The 22,149-nt window shown below is 40.6% G+C and overlaps 3 protein-coding genes across 4 annotated transcripts; 2 read left to right on the top strand and 1 right to left on the bottom strand.

Annotated features, from left to right (window-relative positions):
- Nucleotides 1-4,547: 4,547 nt before the first annotated feature.
- Nucleotides 4,548-5,216, top strand: LOC116259607 (nuclear transcription factor Y subunit B-6-like). The gene is made up of 2 exons (XM_031637464.1): nt 4,548-4,607; nt 4,836-5,216. Exons 1-2 carry the CDS (start codon nt 4,548-4,550, stop codon nt 5,214-5,216), a joined length of 441 nt encoding a protein of 146 aa, XP_031493324.1.
- A 4,637-nt stretch (nt 5,217-9,853) lies between these two features.
- On the top strand, nt 9,854-13,942 carry LOC116259380 (tubulin alpha-3 chain-like). The gene is made up of 3 exons (XM_031637171.2): nt 9,854-10,068; nt 12,326-12,560; nt 12,667-13,942. The coding sequence occupies exons 1-3, from the start codon at nt 9,976-9,978 to the stop codon at nt 13,689-13,691; spliced, it is 1,353 nt and encodes a 450-aa protein (XP_031493031.1). The 5' UTR covers nt 9,854-9,975; the 3' UTR covers nt 13,692-13,942.
- A 1,193-nt stretch (nt 13,943-15,135) lies between these two features.
- On the bottom strand, nt 15,136-19,041 carry LOC116258378 (tRNA (guanine(9)-N1)-methyltransferase). Of its 2 annotated transcripts, XR_007574027.1 has the most exons (5): nt 18,545-19,041; nt 17,313-17,672; nt 16,688-16,872; nt 15,490-15,590; nt 15,136-15,309 (listed from the first exon to the last, which is right to left on the bottom strand). XR_007574027.1 is itself a non-coding variant. In XM_031635506.2 (4 exons), the coding sequence occupies exons 1-4, from the start codon at nt 18,983-18,985 to the stop codon at nt 15,587-15,589; spliced, it is 990 nt and encodes a 329-aa protein (XP_031491366.1). In that variant the 5' UTR covers nt 18,986-19,041; the 3' UTR covers nt 15,136-15,586. The 2 variants fall into 2 exon arrangements, 1 of the variants encoding a protein (XP_031491366.1); XM_031635506.2 differs by having other exon boundaries at nt 15,136-15,590.
- Nucleotides 19,042-22,149: the final 3,108 nt, after the last annotated feature.

Here is a 22,149-nt window from a genome sequence, read left to right as displayed (position 1 = left end):
CGCCTGTTCACAATAGCATCCCAAGGTAGGCGCCCATTGACACTAAAGAGGAAAATGTTAATCCGATACCCAAGTTACTTGTCATCCTTGAAACACGAAAAGAAAAGATTTGCTTGACAGCCATAAAATCAAGGGGTTTATTCTCTGGGAAAAGAAAACTCTGGTGCTGGAGAGAGAGCCAAACAAGGCATTAGATGGGGTTTGTTCTGCCTGTCCCCATTTAGTTGTTGCAGCAGGAAAGCAAGTATCAAGCCTGTGATTTGCTAGGATCCTTCTCTGTTTGCGCTTAAGATGATCCTTCCAACCTGAGCCTTATATTCGTGATGAACCAAAAGCTACGAGCGATACCTACCCGACCGATACTTTGTTGGTTGCATGTACCAGTTGCTATTTCACCATCCAATGCAGAAACAAAAGAGTCCCGCTAGTGAATTTTGCTAGTTGAAACCATATTCATCCATTATAAGATCATGTCCATTGTTAGGTAATGGCCAAATCCTTCCTCCACTTTTCTTTCTTTCAAGAATCACCCGGTAGGAATGGGGAGAGTGAAAAGTGATTAATAGATGTGTAAAATAGAGGAAAGTTTGAGATTCCCCTTAAAAATAGTTAACATAGTACTACGCTCAGGCAAGTGAAGACCCTGGATCGAATCGTCCGAATTTGAGATTATACGCCCAGGGTTTTAATTCTGCATTATACAAGGAATCTCTAGCTTACCAGTAGCCTGAGAAAGCGCCATTGCAGGGAGAAATACAACATTTTCTGAACACTAAAACTATTGTTTCATGAACATGCTCCGACCTTTTGGTGCAGATTCATAAAACACTCACAAAGTGTCCCTGCTGCCAAAATACGCCATAGTGTTGCGATAAACATTCGAATTTCGAATGTAGGACCTCATCTAAAGCCATTTCTAAAAATATAATATGAAAGTTTATGCTAAAACTCATAATGTGTGAATATGAGAAGTTGGTTAAAAAGTGCTACTCAAGAAGGCAGAACAATAGAAGGTTGTTTGATAAGAAGAAAACTGTGCCTTTGGGACACATTTATATAACACATGCTCTAAGAAATACTTTATAAGCCCAGGGTTTTTTTGTTTTAAGAATGCTATGAATGTTATTATCCTGTTTAACACATGACACCATATTTCTTGAAACAAGCCAATGAAAGCTGCTTCTCCATTTACTCCAAGAAATTATATGTATAGAAAATAAAAATTCTTAAATGTTTTTGCAATGTTATTTCAAGATATATGCTCTAAAAACACATTGTTCTTCTTATACAACACTCTCTAAGTGGTTTGGTGTCTAGAAGTTTCCTGGTATAAAACAGAAGTAAAACTAATCAACCAAAATACTCAAATACACCCTAGTGTTCCTATGCACGCTTAAATTTTGAATGCACGATCCCATTTAAAGCATTTAAATTTGTGAAAATCTTTTTATGCTAAAAACTCTTAAAGAACGTACACGGTGCAGCGTATCCTGGAGAAAATGCCAATTGCCAAAAAGCAGGCGGAGCTAGAAGAACAGAAGGTAAAGATGCACTGAGCTGTAGCTCTGTGTGTGTGAAGAAGAAACAAAAAATTAAGACGAAACGACTGAAGAAAAGGTCGTCATTTGATCTCATTGAACACCAGTGGTCTAAGATTTTGTACTCAAATATACGTATAAGTATGCTTCGGTGTGAGTCGGAGATTAAGAATTCGCTGCCCAGAAAACGACCTTCGTGAGGTTACTGTGTACCCAGGGTGGGATCGCATGGGCTCTAGCCATTTGTTTTTTTTTTATTTACATGTAAATTTTAGAAAATTTCACTTATTTTATACAAAAATTTGAAAAATAAAATTTGAGCCCTAATTAAAATTTAGAAACTTTAATTTGGCTATTCTCATGAAAAATTTCGCTGTTTATACAATCGACTGGCATAGTTTATGGCCAGATTTGAACTTTTGGCTGGTATACAACTTCATTGTTCAAACAAGTTAAAGCCCCATAAAAGTATAAGAAATCAAGTTGCATAGGCCTAATTTTATCTCTAGATGAGTAGGCCACTTAAGTGGGTGAGGTTTTTCTAAGGTATAATATCGCGAGCTTGAAAAAAACAAAAAAGAAAAAAAAATTATGGTAAAATTTTAAAAATTTAAAAAAAACTAAAACTAAGGAAAACTAAAATAAGCAAGAAACTAGTAACATCAACATATCAAAAGATAAGTAGATTTACCAGAAATAAAAAAACTGTTTGGTGATAAAAAAAATGAAAAAAGTGAAAAAAAAAAGTTTAAAAACGCGTTCTTTCGATTTTTTCAAAACGCGTTTTTTTTATTTTAAACGGTAATTTCATTTATTGTGTTTTTTTTCACATTTTTCATAAAAAAATGTGTTTTTTGTGCCTATGGTTTTTATACAACACATGCTTTGAGAACGTTCATTGTATGAATGGTGTTCTTAGACTTAATAATCAAACGTTGGATAGAATCACACTACATTTCTTGAAACAAAAGCATTGTGTTTCTATGAACATCTGTTACAAGAATATAGTGTTTTTTTTGTTTTTTTTTTAATCAAACACCCTCTAAGTACTTTAGTCTTTGGAAGACTCCTTGTAAACAAAAACAAAACCAAATAATGAAAAACTTCAACTATAGCATCACGCTACTATGCAAATATAAATTTTGAATGCAAAACCTTATTTAAAGCATTTAAGTTTGCGAAAATCTAGTATCGAACTCTTTATGCTAAAAACTCCTAACGCATGGTCATTTAATCCAAGAATAAGTACATTGCAGCCTGTCTCAGGGAAAATGCCAACTGCGAAAAAGATAAGTTGCAGAAATTGAGTGAATAAAACCAAAACTAAGCTGCCCGTCAAACCTCGGTTCCAGAGCTTTTAGGACTTTGTCAGATAACGTTTACGCATTTTTTACGACCTTCCGCAGCACGCAGGCCATAAAAACTTGTTTACCTAAACTACCCATTAATTAGTTAACCTTTTTTTTTTTCCTACAACCACAAATAATAGTTATTTATTAAAAGATAGACGGTAATGACATTCTTTGATAGGAAATTTTCTTTTTCAAGCCTGAATTTCAAAAAAGGCCACCTTCTTTTTTTAACAAAAGAAAAAAAGGCTACATTTTTTTCATGACAACCATAAAAAAAGAGCCTGAAGTGAACTTCCAGAGCTAAAAATTTCTTATTAAAAGGCAGCCGTTTCAAAAACCGAATGGTTGAGAGGCACCAATATGAAAATAAACGAATGGCCAAGCAAGTACATATATATGAATTGCGCACATAAAAGACTTGTTAATTTATTCATGGATTTATATGCTAAGTAAGATGAAATAAGCATTCATCATTAAATTGCAATTAGAGTTTTTTGAAGCATCTCAAGTATCTAAAAGCCTGCCTTCGTTTCATTAATCGAGTTATAGAAATGGTCAAAATACTGCAAAATTTTATCTTCCGTTTCTTGAAAAAAAAAGGCTGAGTTTTTTAGAAAATATTGAAAGTTATGATGCACCAACTTGGGGCGTCCATTTTGCGAAAAAATCCTGAGCTGAGAAAACAAAAAAATAGTAAAATGTAGAGGTTTTAGGGATGAGCACGAGTCGAGTCAAGCGCAAGTTCAGTTAGCTCGAGTTTGGCTCGACTAATGAAACCTCGAGTTGGACTCTGCTTGAGCTCGAAAATAGCTCAATGGAAGCAGTTCGAGCTTGACTCGACAGTTACTTATTGAGCTCGAACTCAACTCGATTAAGGCTCAACAAACTCGTTTGAATAGACTTGATATTCATCGTTACGTGTTCAGTTCGAACTCGACTCGATTAAGGCTTGACAACTTCATTTGAATATATAAACTTGAGTAAGGCTCGACAAATTCGATTAAAGCTCAAGCTCGACTTGGCAGTTAGCTCAAACTCAACTCGACTTCATTTGAATATATAAACTTGATTAAGGCTCGACAAATTCGATTAAAGCTCAAGCTCGACTTGGCAGTTAGCTCAAACTCAACTCGATTATTTAAATGAGTTGACTCATGAACCTGAACTCGACTGGTTAAGTAAACAACCCAGCTGGAACTCATTCACGAGCCGACCTTTAACCTCTCTTGACAAAGTAAGCACCATGTAAATTTCAGAATTTGGGGATGGCATCATGGTAAAATGTACAAAGCCAAGGGAAAGCGTGCAGTAGCCGAGCGTTTCTACAGAATCTTCCGATTAATTGCACTTTGTTTCCATCGTCCAGCCAGCCACCTGGAAGCATCTTGGGAGCTTATAAATAGAGAGAGAAACACACAAGCATGGCGCTGGTGGGAAGGGAGAGAGAATGGAGAGAGGAGGGTCGTCTGCCGGCCATCGACGGCTGAGAGGAAGAGGTAACTTTATATATATAATATATATATATATATAATGACGTGAAATTATTTGAGAAAACATTTTGAAGGACTTAACAGTGACGCGTATAGGAGGTGAGGGAGAAGGGCAGACGGTGAGGGAGCAAGACTGGTTCATGCCCATGACCAACTTGATCCGAATCATGAGGAGGGTGCTGCCCGGACACGCCAAGATCTCCGATGATGCAAAAGAGACCGTTCAGGTTTGGATCTGTAAGTCTCTCCTGCACAAGTTTCATGTCCAAACATTTTCCAAATCTAAATCCAAACCATACATTTCATAATGTATAATGCATTCAACCTATAAACAGAATAAAGGTGCGTATGAAATATCGGGTCGAGATGGACACGTAAAGTCACGTATATCCCAGACCCGGTCGAGCACCGAGGGGAAACTCGAGCCGTTGATGAGATGAATTGCATGGACGCAGGACTGCGTGTCGGAGTACATATCGATCGTCACCAGGGAGGCCAACCGGCGGTGCCAGCTCGAGCAGAGGAAGACGATCACCGCAGATGACGTGCTCTGGGCGATGAGGAAGCTCGGCCTGGACGACTACGTCGAGCCCCTCAGCGTGTACCTGCACAAGTTCAGGGAGGCCGAGCAGATGCCGTCCCCAAGGCCTGTCATCCGGAAGGAGGCCGGACCCGTGAGTGCCGGTGGCTTCCTCCGCCACCCTCGTCACCTCCAGCAGCTCCCCCATGCCATGCGCGGTGGTGGCAATGGCGTCGGCGGCGCCTGCAGTGGCGGAGGTCTTTTCTACAAAGACTTTGAGAACACCGGCGGCCCTGGCGGTGGAGGCATGTTCTGAAACTTAGGTGGTCCTGTTGACTCATGGGTCCATGCAGATGCAGGAGAGGATCTAAGAAGGGAGACCATTTCTATCTTTTCACTTTTTTCTGCTTCAGTGTTAGTAGAGAGAGAGAGAGAGATTTATCTTGGTGTTATGTCATTGAACAATGTTATGACTATACGTGGTTATCTTATGTTTGCTCTGAAGTTCTGACATTTTTTCCGGCCGTGAACCGCTTTCCTAGAGATTAGCTTTTCTGTAGGAGCAAAATTTTTTACTCAGGGGTGCCATGTTCCTTGAACGAGCAAGAAATGAATGCACATAAACCCTATGATGTTTACTAGCTGGGGAGAAAGACATCGAAATCTTTAAAACATATCTTAATCATTTATATTCATAAGAGGGCGTCGGATGCATGCATGCTCTTGAAACGCATGTTCTAAGAACACATGTAATTATATCTGGCATTCGATTGATTGCTGGATGTAGAAACAACATCAACATACGTGTTTCTGAACCCAAAAACCACATCTAGAACGGTTTTCAGAGCATGTGTTTAACAATAATGTGTTCAAAGAACACAATGTTGTTCTTCCCTAACACCCCGGGCTCATCTAACATCTTCTTCCAACCTTTCTGAGACAGACGAATTCTGGCGAACCTGACTGATTTACTTGTGTAAGATTGAGAGATTATATATGCCTCACATATGTTCCCTCCACTCCACCATTCAAACAACCCTAAATCTGAAAAATTTTAGCCCTGACAAGCTGAGCTTAGATCTGAAATAACTTGTTTGATGCTGCTTAGGCTGAACTTGCTTCGTAAATGAAAGTTAAAATGTACAAATGAACAGACTGGAGAACCATAACAGCCTCCCTCAAGCTGAAGAAAAGTTTGAGTGGAGTTAATAAAATAAACTGAAAATAAGAACCGTAAACGTGTAATATGAGTAAAATAAAATATTTAATTAGCATGGATATTGTGTTTGGGTAGTGGTTGCTTTCTCTCCCTTTGAAGCAGAAGTTATGAGTTTGAATCCCTACTATATGTTCATCGAGGGGGTTTGGCTCACCAGTTCAGGGGCTGGAAGGTGACCAAACGTTGGTTCGATTGGCATAGATGTCCAATAAATTGAAGCTCTTCATGACACATACTGCCAGAGCAAGCTTGGGCATCGGGCCGGCCCAGCTCAACCTAAGCCTAACTCAGGCTCGAGCCGATTAAATTAAGAAATATATATTTTTAATCTAAAATATTATATAAATATAATTAATCAAAATAAAATATTATAACTATATATAAAAATCAATAAAATATGTCTAAAAAAAATCTTATCAGATCGAACGGGCTTAAGTTGGGCCCACCTAAGCCGGCCCGATACCTTTTTTTTTGGCTCAAGTCGGACCGAGTACTAGGTACCGATCCGGTACCCAACGTAACACCAACCTTACATGAAAGCGGGCTAAGGAGATACATATCATGCACCAAAGGCTATGTACAATGTACCCAGGAAACATAATTAGCTCTTGAGACTAATGCACTAGGTGACTTGCAATAAGGGCCATACAATTAGATGCCGCTCGGAAAGAAGTGAGGCTTATTTTCCATGGCTCCATGCTCTTTCACTGCTCTCTTCATAAACTAAACCGCTTGTTTCTCTATTCCTAGAATCATTGATGCATAAATTGATTAGTTGATGAACTGAAGAGTTAGACCTGCTCATATACATGTACAGACAACGGTGAACTAAAGAGGGTGCAGGTAAAACTGGCACATCGAGCGATAAAGTCTGGTCATCAACTTAGTTTTCATAAGTGCTACTCTTGATGGATATACAACACTCTAGTTAATGGGTATTTGTTTCCCTCCCCATCTGATAAAATCAATCCTGATTTCTTGGTAAGGGTGATCAAGATCTGATACCTAACATGATTAAAATAATGTCAACAATTAAGGCTTTTATTGCCGCATGGGTTTCTTGAACAATTTGCGTGCTTTATCAGTAAGAAGTTAAGAGAAGGTTGCGATGGGCCGTCGTCAAGTTTCGTTCGGCCTAACCAAATCCATAAAAAAGTAAGTAAAAGAGATACGGATATCTTGTCATATGATATTTTAACAGAAAAAAATCTACCAATATAAACAACGGCCCCACAATGATGACGATCAAAATAATATATCTGAATCATTTGCCATAGACACAGTTCCAAACTGCTAACCTGTCACAAAATGTGTAGGACAAAAAGGGTAAAATTTGGATCCTATCCGATTTATTACCAATAAAGATACGTGAATCCGAATCGAAATTTCAACATCATTCATGTCGATTTAGTTGAGTGAAGCAACGTGTATGTTTAGCTCATAGTTCTGGTTGCATTTGCTTATATCTCAATCCAAATCCAAGCTCTGTAAAGCCCTTTTCGGGTTGACATAATAGAGTTGAGGATCGTTTGGTAGACAAACAATGGCAATTTGAGTTCTATCGACATTAAAAAAAAAATTAACATCCGATTCAGAAATCAGATTGGATTTAGATTTAATAAGAACATCTGGTCAAACCTGGCTCTGGTTTTAAAGAATTAAGAAATGACCTTATGTCATATTCAGATTCTATTTTAAATCAACATCCTACATCCAACATCTACACATTTTCGTAGTCGATTCTTAATATATCGGATTCAATTGTGTATTTAAAAGTCAGATTAAAATTGTAAACTCAGCCATCAAACCCATCTATATTATTGACTTTTTTTATTCGAACAATATAGGATATCACATGAATCGGATATAGTAAAGGATACATATACATCTAATTTGAATTCAGTATCCTGCAAATAGAGATTATGAGCATAGATTCTACGGGAAGTGATAATAAAAGTAGGATCGAACAAGTGATTAAGCCCACTCGAACTAGGTGCAATTATCCCGTTTAACAAAATTTAGAAAAAAAAAAAACCTTTTAGCTAACCCTTCACATGCTCCTTATAAGCAGCTCGCTCATGACATGTGTGAATTAAGGGTGGGTGCCAGACCGAGCTTGCTTGTGAATCAAGGGTGAGTGCTGGACCCAGCTGCGAGCGAGCAGGTACCCCAGTACCCAGCTCAATATGGGCTCCAATCCGGCTTTAATGGGCAGGCCCAGATCGGCCCGACAGGAGTTCGAACCCGAATTTCAGACATCAGACTGGCCCAAACCCGGTTCTTACCAAACCGAGCCGACCCGATGCCCACCCTTCGGTTCCGAATCGGAGACTCAGGCCCCATTCGCTTGGTTTCTACTTTCCCGTCTTTCCCCCGGCACAAGCAAAGGCAGACGCAAAAAAGACGCCGGGTGGGAAGTTCAAGTTGTGGGGCCCACAGCACTATTCTAACTACAGCACCCCTATCATGCACGTGATACTTGCGCTTTTATCACGTGGCCCCACAAAAGGGGTGCATGTCACGCAAAGGCAGATTCGGGAAGCTTCTCGATCACTGTTAGGATCCAAACCCACTGTGTTTCGATATGGTTTCTTGGATCCAAATTCCTAAATGGAGTTCCTATATGTGTTCGTGTTCATGTATGGCAACGTCCAAGTTTTCATCGGAATGCGTTTGAAGAGAAAAACAATCTACGAGAATGTTCATGTATGGCAGGCACGTCGAAGTTTTCATCGGAATGCATTTGAAGAGAAAAACAATCACGTATCTGTTCTCGTAGGATACAGGGTCTGCTTTTTTTATTTTGTCGTTCAATGTAAAAAATCCAAACATATATTAACAACATTTTATTAAAGCCGGTTTTGACCATAGAAGAGGATAGCGAAATGGGAACTTATTCTAAGTTCTTGAGCTTCTCAGCTTTCAAATTTCTAATTTCCACATGTATTAACATAATTGTATCTAGTTGTATAGCACATCTTTGTAGCTTCCTTTAGTAAGATGTACTTGAAATGACGTTCATATTTCGTTTTCAGGTCTTGATTTACAACCCATTTCGACTTTTGCTTTAGAAATTTTACTAGAATTAGTTTCATCAATAATCGATATTAAAACATAAATGTGCATATAAATATGTGGTTACTTAAATTTCATCAAGTAACAAAAATAAGAGATCATAACTTACACCCAAACTTCAATGAGCGTGGAGTTGTCCAAAAAAATCGATCAAAGAAGCCTCTATTGAACATCGTAACAAAAAAATTAAAAGAAGAAAGCAAATTAATCGAAAGTTGTTAGTATTAAAGCGAATATGATAAGGCTATTAAATTCCTCCCACGTGAAAGGAGGAAACTTTATTCCATTGTCTCCTCTATGGTCAGTCGAAGATAGCGGCTCGTTTAATTGCCTTTAATATGCAAAAAGCAGTTTAATGCAAAAAATCCAACTCAGTCGTGTTTTTGTAATATCACGAAAATATGAGGGTTATTTTTCAAATATCAAAAATTTAATTAAAGCGTCCAACTAGGGTACGTGCCTCATAAATCGCCATTGACGAGTAATCCGAATCTGGATCGGACCCTGCGGGGTTCATACCCGAAGCTCTCTCCAGAAACCATGGTTAAGCAACTAACCGCGGTTAGAGGATGAACGTGACCGCGGGTGGTCTTCCACTCCTCGCTTCTCCCGCTACATCGTCTATAAAAAGGGAGCCCCAAGGGGCGGGCCGGCCTCACTACACTGTTTCGGAGGGTATCGAGTTGGAGGCGTCTTCGTAAACGCCTTCGTCTTCCCATATTTTCCTTTCTCCGTCTCTTCCTATCTCACCTCATTTCTTTTCTCGTCTTCGCTCTCGAAGATGAGAGAGTGCATCTCGATTCACATCGGTCAGGCCGGCATTCAGGTCGGGAACGCCTGCTGGGAGCTTTACTGTCTCGAGCACGGCATCCAGGTAACGATCTATCGCCGGATTTAATGGAGTGCGGGATTTTCCGTTTGATTTGAATGTGTCATTGTTGATCGTCGTCCTTTTGCTTCCCTCGTTTTTGTTCTTACTCGATGATCTGTACTTTTACTTTGTTCCGCTTAGGTTTTAGTAGAGAATGCGAGTTTCATTGATGTTAGAACTTGGTCTTTGTGAGTTTCGATGCAGAATGATCGTTGGATCATCCCTGCCTTTCTTGTTTCTGGTTTCCTTTAGATCTCTGACTCGATATAGATGTATATGGTGTCGCACTTAATTTACCAGCGTCCCTTTAGAGCCATGCGGTCTTAACTTTATTTCTCCTAAGGAATCCGATTAATGTACTGAGATCGGCTTTTGTTGATCCCTTCCCTTTTTTTTTTTGCACATCCAAACTCGAAAGAATGTGAATGTGCTCTTTGTAATTTTGCTCGTCTTTCTACATTCTATACAAAGTGGAACAGGCGATTTTCGTTTTTTTAAAAATTTATGCATAACGATAAACGTTTTTGGACATTTATTGATCACTGCGGATATTTTTGGTCGTTTTTCTGCTCTAAACTGTTTCTTTATGATTATTTACTTTCATTTTTCTTCATTTGATGGATCTGTAGCAAAAATGTGCAATCTTTTTGTATTCCTGTTTCCTGTTGCTCATTTTATGGCTATGCAGATTCAAATGTCATAAATTCACTTGAAATAAAAGGTCATAGCTATACCGGTGGATTATGGTCTGACTGTTTTAGATCCGGAAAAGACGCGGTTTATTGAGCTTCAGTTTGTGTAGTTTGTATTTTCGCTTGAGTGTTATCAGATCTAATGAGGAGATGGGAATTCCTAGCATTTCTCGATCCTTGGTGGCCGTCTCTGTCGACGTTATTGACCGTCCGCTGGTTGGTCTTTTCGTAATTTTTTATGTTTTTTTGGTTTGTCCTTTTTATTGGCTACAAAAATGACTCTATTTTGATCTGTCGTCGTGTGTTTTAAATGTCACATGTTTGCTGCATTGCTTTGTCTTCTACACCTTTATAGTGTTCGCAGTCATGCTGTCCTTGTTTAATATTTACTGGGAAAATGCGCGATTAAATGATTGGAAAAAGCAGGAAGCGTTCTGTACTCCTATATGGCTGACCCCACAGAGACGCCTGGTCCCCGGATCTAATAATTGCGCGTTTGATCTGATCTGATCCGATCTTAAAGATCCTCAAAATTTTTGAATCTATGATTAAGAGCCCTGCTCCTCTGTGCCCCTGTTCTGAGGTCAGCCCGAACGGAAAATTGTCCTTATCTTAGATTGGGCCTGAGAGCCTTTTTCAGAAGTCCAATCCCCGGCCGCATCGGACCCCTCTTGAACTAGTTGCACTGCGACCAGGCCCTTTGTTTTATCTGGTTTGAGTGGCATAATTTCCTTCTACACAATTTCTTGGCAAGGAGGACCCTGTCGGTAGGGAGAGTGTGTTGAAACTTGAAAAGGATGTCACATCCCTGGATTTCGTCTGAAAAAACACTTCTCATACGTCCGTCCTGTCCTCCCATCCCAGTAGAGTTGGCTCAGAAAACTGTGGATGTAAAATATTTTTTGGCTTTTCAAAAAAGAGATCCAAAGTCAATTGCTTGGGAGTGGGATTTAGCAGTCCGCTTTCCTGATTCTAGTTTCAGACCAAGGGTTTGTCAGATCTTTTGGATAATAAAACACAACAATTTGGAAGCTTTGTGGCTTCTTTTTTAGGAAAGTGACAATCGTTGTTCATAAAATGTGTCGTTAGGTTGTAAATTCATTGTGTTCGATCTCCTAAACAGAGACGCAGGTGTTAATTGCATGACTTTGCATTAAAGTGAAATGTATATCCATTCTCTCCCACTTTGGACATGATGATTCTTTACGTATGTTACATCGATACTCAAAATTGAACATCCAGATCTCAGTACATTGCGTAGCTATGTGCTCCGATCTGTTAATTACTACGATGCTTTTTAAGGCGCCAGCCGTTTGTGGCTGTTCTTTATGCTTTTAGGTCCCATTGTTCCAAGCTATCTACTTGAAGAGTATATGCTTGGCAAACCCTGGTTCTCAGAAGACCAATCTACACGGAGGCTCTTTTGACGAGCCATTATTGCTTTAGGATGAGATGAACCTGCCGCTGCGCCTACCGTCTGCATACTGGTGATTTTTCCTTTTTGTTTTGTTTCTGTGTCTGAAAAAGGGTAATCTAGTTTCTAAATTTCGTATCGTTTCTTCCTGCAGCCTGATGGACAAATGCCCAGCGACACAACTGTAGGAGGCGGTGATGATGCCTTCAATACATTTTTCAGCGAGACCGGTGCAGGAAAACACGTTCCCCGTGCAATTTTCGTTGACTTGGAGCCCACCGTAATCGACGAAGTGAGGACCGGAACATACCGCCAGCTCTTCCACCCGGAGCAACTCATCAGCGGCAAAGAAGATGCTGCCAACAACTTCGCCCGTGGCCACTATACCAGTGCGTTTTTGTTCTCGTCCCCGCTTCCCTTCTGTCGTTTTGCTTTCTTTTTAAAAAAATCGAGTCCCAAACTGCTGCTTGTGTTTGTTCACGTATTGATCCTCAGTTGGCAAGGAGATCGTGGACCTTTGCTTGGACCGCATCCGCAAGCTTGCGGATAACTGCACCGGCCTCCAAGGGTTCCTGGTTTTCAATGCCGTCGGCGGTGGCACCGGCTCCGGCCTTGGCTCGCTCCTCCTGGAACGTCTGTCCGTGGACTATGGAAAGAAATCCAAGCTCGGCTTCACTGTTTATCCTTCACCTCAGGTGTCCACGGCCGTCGTTGAGCCTTACAACAGTGTCCTCTCCACTCACTCGCTTCTCGAGCACACGGACGTCGCCGTCCTGCTCGACAACGAAGCCATCTATGACATCTGCAGGCGATCCCTCGACATCGAGCGCCCAACCTACACCAACTTGAACCGGCTTGTCTCGCAGGTCATCTCTTCATTGACGGCATCCCTCCGCTTCGATGGCGCACTCAACGTCGACATCACGGAGTTCCAGACCAACCTGGTGCCTTACCCCAGGATCCACTTCATGCTGTCCTCCTATGCGCCGGTGATCTCTGCCGAGAAGGCCTACCACGAGCAGCTGTCTGTGGCGGAGATCACCAACAGCGCGTTCGAGCCATCGTCCATGATGGCCAAGTGCGACCCTCGCCACGGCAAGTACATGGCCTGCTGCCTCATGTACAGGGGAGACGTCGTGCCCAAGGACGTGAACGCCGCCGTGGCCACGATCAAGACCAAGAGGACCATACAGTTCGTCGACTGGTGCCCGACCGGTTTCAAGTGCGGGATCAATTACCAGCCACCAACGGTGGTTCCTGGCGGTGACCTTGCGAAGGTGCAGAGGGCTGTGTGCATGATCTCCAACTCTACCAGCGTGGCGGAGGTGTTCTCCCGCATCGACCACAAGTTCGATCTTATGTACGCCAAGCGCGCGTTCGTGCACTGGTACGTTGGTGAGGGTATGGAAGAGGGCGAGTTCTCGGAGGCTCGGGAGGACCTGGCCGCGCTGGAGAAGGACTACGAAGAGGTCGGGGCGGAGTTCGACGGTGAGGAGGGCGATGAAGGGGATGAGTACTGAGCGTGTCGTCTCCCTTTGTTAGTCTGGTTGCTGTCTCCTCGTATCGTTTGTGCTGTTTTGATTTTCCTTTTTAGGTGGTTTGACACGCCATTTTCATGTTTTTCGGTTATGGTGGGACTAACTAGGGTTTTCGTTATGTGAACTGGTTCTTATTTATAATTTGGAGTGGAATCTCTGATCATGCTCTATAACTAGGGTCCAGTTATAAAATCCACGGTGGGACGATGTGGTTGGATCCTATCCATATTTAATCCTCTCCATGGAGAAGCAGCGTGTAGTGTGGCTGGAACTAATCGTGTCTGAGATTTCTCGTTTTGCTACAAATGGTTGTTAAACCCTTGCGTATTTCATAAGCGAAATTTTTATCTACAACTCTCATCAACTAGTAATACACAACCCTTAATTTAATGGCTCCCAGTTAAGACATGGCTTGCTCTAGAATATAGTACCCATTAAAATTGAAGCACAGCTGACTGTTTAGTAGCCCTATATAGTTCAACATGCTAATTTGACGGGGTAAAGCCCCAAGGCATTAATAAAACGTTTCGTAGATGCAAGCTATTGGGCACCTAGAAGCTGCCTTTCCCTGCACCTACGAGCACAGCTGATTGTGTAGTAGCCATAGCTTACCATGCCAATTGCACTGGCACTGGGATAAAGCCCCAAGGCATTATAATATGTTTTGTACATGTGCTTAGTGAATGCTGCTTTCTGTCGCACCTATTGTCGTATGCCCTTTAATGTATTATTTCTCCTGTAAATGGACGTAAAAAATTAGACGAGCAACGCCACTGTACTAATTAAGAACACCCAACGGTCAATGACGTTATCTTCTTTCTCAGAGATCACCACCATCATCGCCGTCTTGCTGAAATTCGCCCCTTCAATAAGAGCCTTTTTTCGCTTGTATGTTTATTTTTCTATTTCGGGACATTATTATCTGCATTGTCGGTTCTTTGAATTTTCATAAAAATAAAGGACTCCTGTACAGAAGTCTAAACTCTACTACTACCAAATCTGGACTCATGTCTACATGTAGGCAACACAAACAGATACATGCAGACCAAGATCCAAACATCTAATTTGAGAGGCCATAGTCCATTCTTTGTTTGTCCAATTAATTGAAGCATCAACTAACAGAGGACCTACACCTCACTTTGAGGGCCAAGAAGACCTCGACCACTCGAGTCCAATTTCAGTGATAAGCGCCATCTGGGGCCCCTCTAGACCAGAATCACAATCAAAGGCCTAGGGTAGTGTTGTAAATCCTTGAGGGGTTTCCAATCCTCAGTAGAACCAAATCCTGCGGCGACAAATTGTGCTTAGAATTTTCTTTGCAAAGAAGAATCTTTTCTTTTTATTTCTCTGTTTATGATGGCAAGCTGCGATTTATACAGATCCTTGACTAAAAGAGAATTCACATTGACTTCCGTGGAAAGACATGTTAAACAGGAAACTATGTGATTTTGCATTCTGAAAATTCTCTCAATGGGACACATTTCAAACAGTTACACCTCTAGTTTTGCCCTCTGATAAACATGCATGTAAGTTCAAATGGTTGAAGTGAACAAGCTGACATTTGCCGATCTCCCTGGAATCAGAAAGGAATAATTGCTGGCTGGATAATGAGACAGAAAACAGATATCCAAGGAGGGTTAAAACTGTAAAATTTGATCTCATTTTACAATTCGAAAAAAATCAATCTCATTTGTCAAAACCTCTGCTTCAACGCAATAAGCAAATAAAGCAGTTACCATCATGGACTGGTCAGAAGGTAATTTGAGGTTTGAGTTTTTACCTTCACATTACCAGTTAAAAGGATGAGTAATGTCTTCTGGTACTGCCCGATTCAGAGGAGATTGTTTCCCTGCCCTTCGAGGGAGGATTGAACAATGTCACCTGATTTGGCAAATGAAGGAAAATGTTGCTGAAGTTATTCAAAGAAAGCAGCTGTTCCAGATCTGAAGCTGTCGGAAAACAATAACAAAAAATCGACTAATATTCTTCTGACGAGCCATTATTGAAGGCAGGTAGACAGGCAGGTTGCGCATAAAGTGTCACCAAACGGACGGTTGCTTCAGGTGACAAACACTCACAAAGAAAAACAGAAATGCACTTTAGGTTGGCAGCCATAATTCTCTAGATGTTAACCAGGAAGGGAGTTTTTTCTTCAGGCAAACAGTTTCCTGGACACTGGACGATTAGTTCCCATATTATAAGTTTATTACCAATGGCACCCAGGAGAGGAGGTAAAAGTCCTTCCTGCAAAATCATTCCCTCATCGATCATATAGAAATTGATTTGCTCTAGGTACCTGGACATTTAGTTGAGAAAGTCTTCCTTTCTGAATTGGACAGGAAAGACTGGAGGAATATCTGTCTTCCTTTCTGAATTAGACAGGAAAAACTGGAGAAATATCTGAAATATATGGCATGAATATGGGACACCACAGAACCAGTAATCAAGTGAATCCTGGAGTACTTTAGTCACACCAATGACTAAAGAGGACGTACGGCTGCATGACATTGGGAAGACTATTTCAAAAAGCATGGAAGAAAACCCATAAACTCTGCCATTGCTTGATGATGCTTATTGGTTGTTGACAGTTCCAACCAGCAAGAAGAACAAGCAGAAATGAGACATGTTGTATATTAAACTCTAAAAGTCTGCCACCATGGACTGAGTCTGGTGTATTGAAGCTCATTCTCAAAAGGAGTGTGGATACTGTACAGCAAGGACTAACAATATACTTAAAAGATCATTCCGGATATTTTAGACAAAAAAGACACGGATCGGTTCTTCATGGTGTAAGTGGAGAGAGAGACAGATAGACAGACAGACTTGGCACGTAGAGGAAGAGAATATGATATTGAAAATTGACTAGGAACAGCTACGCTACGCAATATCTAACTGATATGGATTTTTTTTTTCCTTGATATCAGCCTTGAAAAAGAAGTCAGTGAACGACAGAAAAGTATAAAATGGAAAAAAATTACTCTAATTCCTCAGGAGATTTCTCAATACATATTTTCTTCATTTCACCATCATATTCATCTTCTTCTTCATCACCTTCAGCCTCACACCTTTTCCTTTGAGGTATGACCTGAAAAAAGGAATTCTTCCAGTCTTTGGTTTCCAAGAAGCGCAGAAGTATTTCAACCACTTGATTCACAGTCAAGACCTGTGACACGATATTCATGAATTCAGCAGCCAAACCAATGTCAGCGTAGAACATTAAATATTAACCTATCTGATCAATGAAAGCGAGAGATCTAGATCATCAATTGCTCGTTGGAGAAACCCGATCTACGTGAGACCAAACATCCGACTGTTCGTAGTGAAGAAAAAGGTGGGGACATTTGAGTGTCAGTAGACCCAAATACGTGATGACATTTGAATGTTAGTAGACCCAAATACACCTAAATCTGGTCAATGATGCACCCAAAATTTAACATACTTGAGTAACGTGACCACCCAATCTACTAAGTGCAATCTGCACCGGTTAGTATGATAAAAAAGCCTTGATGCCTGACAGGCATACCTGGCACCAACTTCAACCACACCAACAAAGACTCAGAAAAAGAAGCCAATCCGCATTGGTTACAGTGACAGGCTGCTTACCATGGATGTTGACATTTTAAGGTAGTCTGAGATGGGAAGTTTTGCTGTTTTGATCCCATCTTCCTTTGCTTTCTTCATGGTTATTCCTTTCCATCGATTTCGATCAACTAATCCCCCAATAATATAGATTTTGCTTGGGTCAAGTTCTTCAAGCACATTGTCTGAATCTGCTGTAAGGTACACCAAACTATCTTTCTGATCATGGAATACCTCCGGATATGGCTTGCTCTCCTTTCGGATCAACCACTTATCATACCCAGGGAGCCTTTGCAACTGAGTTGCGATTTCGCCAGTGCATCCCGTCAGGCAAAGATGACATGGTGAGTCACATCTCCCATTAACTGCATAACAATACATAATCTGCAACTTCCATCAGTTTAAAAAAGAAGAGAATAATCCTTCATCAGCACTAATGTTAAAGTGGTAGATAGTAGGATAATATAGATTTGAAATACCAGCAGACTTTTGTAAGCTTAGATAAAATGGAATGCGCAAAATGCAGATCCACCAATTGCAAAGATCACCTTTCAAGGTGATGGTGACTCTCCCGAGTCATTGTAAATTTTAACTTGGATAGTCGGACAAGCAATTACAACTGGAAATTGTCTTTCTGTTTGACATGTTATTATTTTCTAAAATAAACCCCAGGAAGCATCAAATCCACCGCTTGAAAGAAGCGAGCACAGTTCCGTCTGAATTTCAAGAGATGCAATGAGGTTTTTCTTCCAGAGCGAAGAAAAAAGGAAAGTGAAAACCATCAATAAGAAATGTGAATGCATGTATCTTACCAATCAGAACACTATAGATATATAAACATGGGTGGTGATATTAAAAGAAGCATGTTCTGTGTAAGCTACATGTTTAAACTCTTACTTTTTTGGTTCTATCCCAGCCTTTGATCGCATTATTTGCGTACTTATGACATCAAAGCACAACAAGCTTCAACCCAGTATGGATGATTTTAAATTTGTATATGGATAATTCCCATACCCAACCCATTTCCAAACCCTAGGGCGTGCCAAAGGAAAGCACATAACGCGTGGAAATGGGAGGAGAACCCACGAAATATCGGCCTGCACTTGAAAATATCGTCAATTTATCCTGACTAATAATGCTGGGTAAATCGTGCACCCAAAAATGATTACAAGTTTTGGGAATAAACAAGTTCCTGCGAGTGCGAGATTTCAATACCAGAAATTCTCGCAGTAACGAGATTCCAAACCATGAATCACCTGTTGCATAAGGCTGTTGATCTCCGCAGGCGCCATGAGTCCCGGGAAGTCGAGGTCGACGACAATCCTCTGCCCTTCCTCCATTCCCTTTGTCAGCTTCTGCCTCTTCCGCTCCCTCTCCCCAGCCCTCGCCTCCATCCTCTCCCTTCGAGCCGCCAGCCTTGACTCCTCAATCGCAGCCCTCTCCTCCTCCGTCGCCACTGACGAAATCTTCTCCTGCCACTCCCTCCGCCTCTCCTCCGCCTTCCTCCGCTTCTCCTCCTTCGCCGCCTTCTTCTTCTCCGCCTTCTTCTCCTCCCGTCTCTGCTGCTTCAGCAGCCTCTTCCTCGCGCTCTTCGAGAGGGGCAGTTCACCCGCCTCCGCTGACGGCTCCTCCGGCGGAGCACCATCTCCGTTGGCGGCGTCGCCGTTCGGGATCTCACTCTCCACGACCTCGCCCATTGTGTGCTACTGGTATCGGGAGGGAGCGAGACTACCGAGCAAGGCGTTGAAAGGATGGGGAAGAACGGATCCGGGAAGTTTGAATCATTATCCATTTTAGAGTGAAATGAAATTCACTATTTGGATCAGATTGCTGATCCATCTTAGGGATCTAAATTGTGAATCAAACCGACTTCATTTTAGCCAAGGTGAGGGTGGGACTGGTAAATAGGGATGTAAAAATTATGATACTAAATTCGAGCCGGGTAAGATTTAAATCGGATACATAAATCATAATACTAAATTTAATGTTCTACATGAAATGGGATTTGATAGTCTCCCTCTTCTTTATTTCAATGTCAGTATTCTTGAACCATTAGAATGGTGATTTGCATCCCTATTCCAAAAGCAGGGTGTGTTTGTTTAATTTGGATTATAATCTATTAGATTTCTATCTAGTGTTTGTTGACCATATAAAAAAAAATTGAAACGTTGGCAAAGTTGTTAAATATTCATACTAATATGTTTCATTTTCTTAAATAATTTCATTGCTCCATGAAGATCACCAAACTTGAGCATAGCCATTGATCATTGCATTCCACGAGATCCCTTGCCCAACAAGTGACGTGCTTTGTAAAAAGTGAATTCCCTTAAAAAGAAGCTTAAATCCATTGCTTGCTTTAAGAACTTGAGACTTGAAGATGATGAAGAATTTGACAATATATAATTATGCGAATTTTATTGTTTCGTTAAAAGCTCTCATACAACATGCATACGGCTCCCCTGTGGAAATTTAGAAAGAGGCAATTCTATCCTTGCAGATCACAATCTCTCATCCATAGAAAAAATTCACCTAGAATACTTTAAACCAAATTATAAATGGTATCAATATTTTGCAAATGTTTGGATTTTATGTAAGAGTTCAGTTATGAGCATATTGTTGATAAGATCACATTAATCATTTTAACCCCTTGAAGAAAGTTTGGATGTGCATGCTTCTATTGAGTGTAAAAAGTTTGAACCTAAGAGCGGGAGAGAGGGTCGGAAGGGTTTACCTCGAGGGTCGCAGCATAACTGATCAAAGACAAGGGTCACATAGATGGTGTATCAATATTTCGATTCCTAAAGGCGTTGCTCCCTTGAGCCGCAAAAGGTGAGGGTGCACTGTTGGGCTAATGGCAACCCACTTCCCACTCAAGGCTTTGGAGGTAGGGTAGGGCTACACAATAAGTCGAGCCAACTCGAGTTTGATTCAAACATGCTCGTCCAAGCTCGACCAAAGCTACGAGTCGAGCTCAAGTTCAAATGTATACTAGAAATTTTAAATGAGTAGAGTTTGGGTTGTAAGAATTGGATTTGTTTAAACTCAACTCACCCGACTATATGGATGTTGAATTGTAAAGAAAAAGTAAATAATTGAGTAGCAACTAAATGATGTTAAATGAGTTAAACGAGTAAAAAATAAGCAGACATGTTTAACAGAAAAATGAGTTAGACAAGTCAAGTTTGAGCTCGACATTGTATTGTTGAGTTAGGTTCAAGCTTGAGTTTATAAGGTGTCACTACTTTACATTTTCCAAGAAGTTTAAGCCCCCCTCAGGAATTACTTATGAAAAAAACATATCAGCTTCGCCCCTGCACCGTTGGCACTAGTCAAACTTTTCTTCTTACTTTTTTTATTTAACGTACTTCAAATTAATTTCGATTTTCAATGCATTTAACTGATTTTAAACGGACCCCGTTTGCAGAAGCATAATAGGTGAACACGAAGCCATACCACACAAGCCTTGCTATTTATTTATCTATTTCGTATTTTAATTAAGTAAAAAAGTTTTATTTATTTATGCCCAAAATATAAGCTGACCTTAATATTTATTTAAAAACATGCGGGTGTTAACGCTCAGGGACTTGCCTCGTTTTAATTTGTTTAAAAATAATTTATTTTTTTAAATAGTTGAGAGTTTCTTTTTTTTTATAATGCCCGTAGGGAGCCGATTTTATGACGACGTTCTTCAACTCAAATTTGAACGGGAACGTCACGGTACCAAATTCTCCCTGCGCTGGGGTAGAAGTGAGGTCGGTTTGGGGCCGTCGATCTCGAGGCGGGCGGTGGAGATTGCATGTTTCCTCGCGACTGGGTGGGTTCGTCGCTCGCATTAAGGATCCTCTTATGGGAGGAGACCCCGATCCCCTAGGCGCTCCCATGATGAAGCCCTGTTAGGTGACAAGATGTTCGGACAACGAGGAGGAGGTGAAATTACCAAATCGTCCTCATGCCTTTTCTCGCCCGTTTGACATCCATGTCCCTCTATTTCTCGGGGATTTACGAAAACGCCCACGACAAACGCAAGCCCACTTTGCTTCCTCCAGTCCTGTATGGACATGTCAATGTTGAGAATAGTTCTACGATTCTACCAAATTAAGTTTGGGGATCCGTGAACTTTATAAACAAGTTGTTGAACTAAAGTCAGGAAAGACTTATGGGGCATCTTTAATAGCTCCAAACTTTAGATTGGAAAGTGTGATCTCTATGCCTCAATTCAATGGATGTGACCAAAAACTTTCATTGCAAGTCAATTTCATTTTCTTTCAAGTCAAAACAAGAAAAACTTGCCACGAGATTTACGATTTTTTCGTAAGCAAGGATAGCAAACTCAGACAATTTATGTAATTTTCGAGGGAGTTGGCACAATGGACTAGGCAAGGGTTGATAAGCGGTTAATCACTGTTTAGAGTTTTCAAAAATCAAGATATCAACTTTTTATTTTTCAAATAAGAGACACTGAAGTTGAAGTATCGTGGAGACAACTAACTCGAGATACTAGTAAGTATGCATGTATTGTGGAAAGATGGTAGAAGGGTGGATGGTTTCAGTCCTCTCAACATTATGATAAAATATACTCATCCTTTATATTTCAAGCAAAAAACTTCAAGTTCTTGTTAAAAACCTAGAGTCTCGGATCTCATGTTTTAAGAACTCGAAATCTCATATCACCTCATATCTTCATCTCAAACCAATCAAATACCCACAAAGAGTTCTCGCCGCTAACTCAAAAAATGAAGGGAGGCAAGTTAATGTCTACAAATTATTTCAGCTAAACCGTAGAACTCCAGTAAGTAAGTTTAAATTATTTAAAATATAAACTTCTATCAACATGGTGCAAGCTTATAGCTCTCTACTTATA

Source organism: Nymphaea colorata, chromosome 8, assembly GCF_008831285.2.
Source record: "Nymphaea colorata isolate Beijing-Zhang1983 chromosome 8, ASM883128v2, whole genome shotgun sequence".
Classification (NCBI taxonomy): domain Eukaryota; kingdom Viridiplantae; phylum Streptophyta; class Magnoliopsida; order Nymphaeales; family Nymphaeaceae; genus Nymphaea; species Nymphaea colorata.
This window is presented reverse-complemented; position numbering and strand designations above follow the sequence as displayed.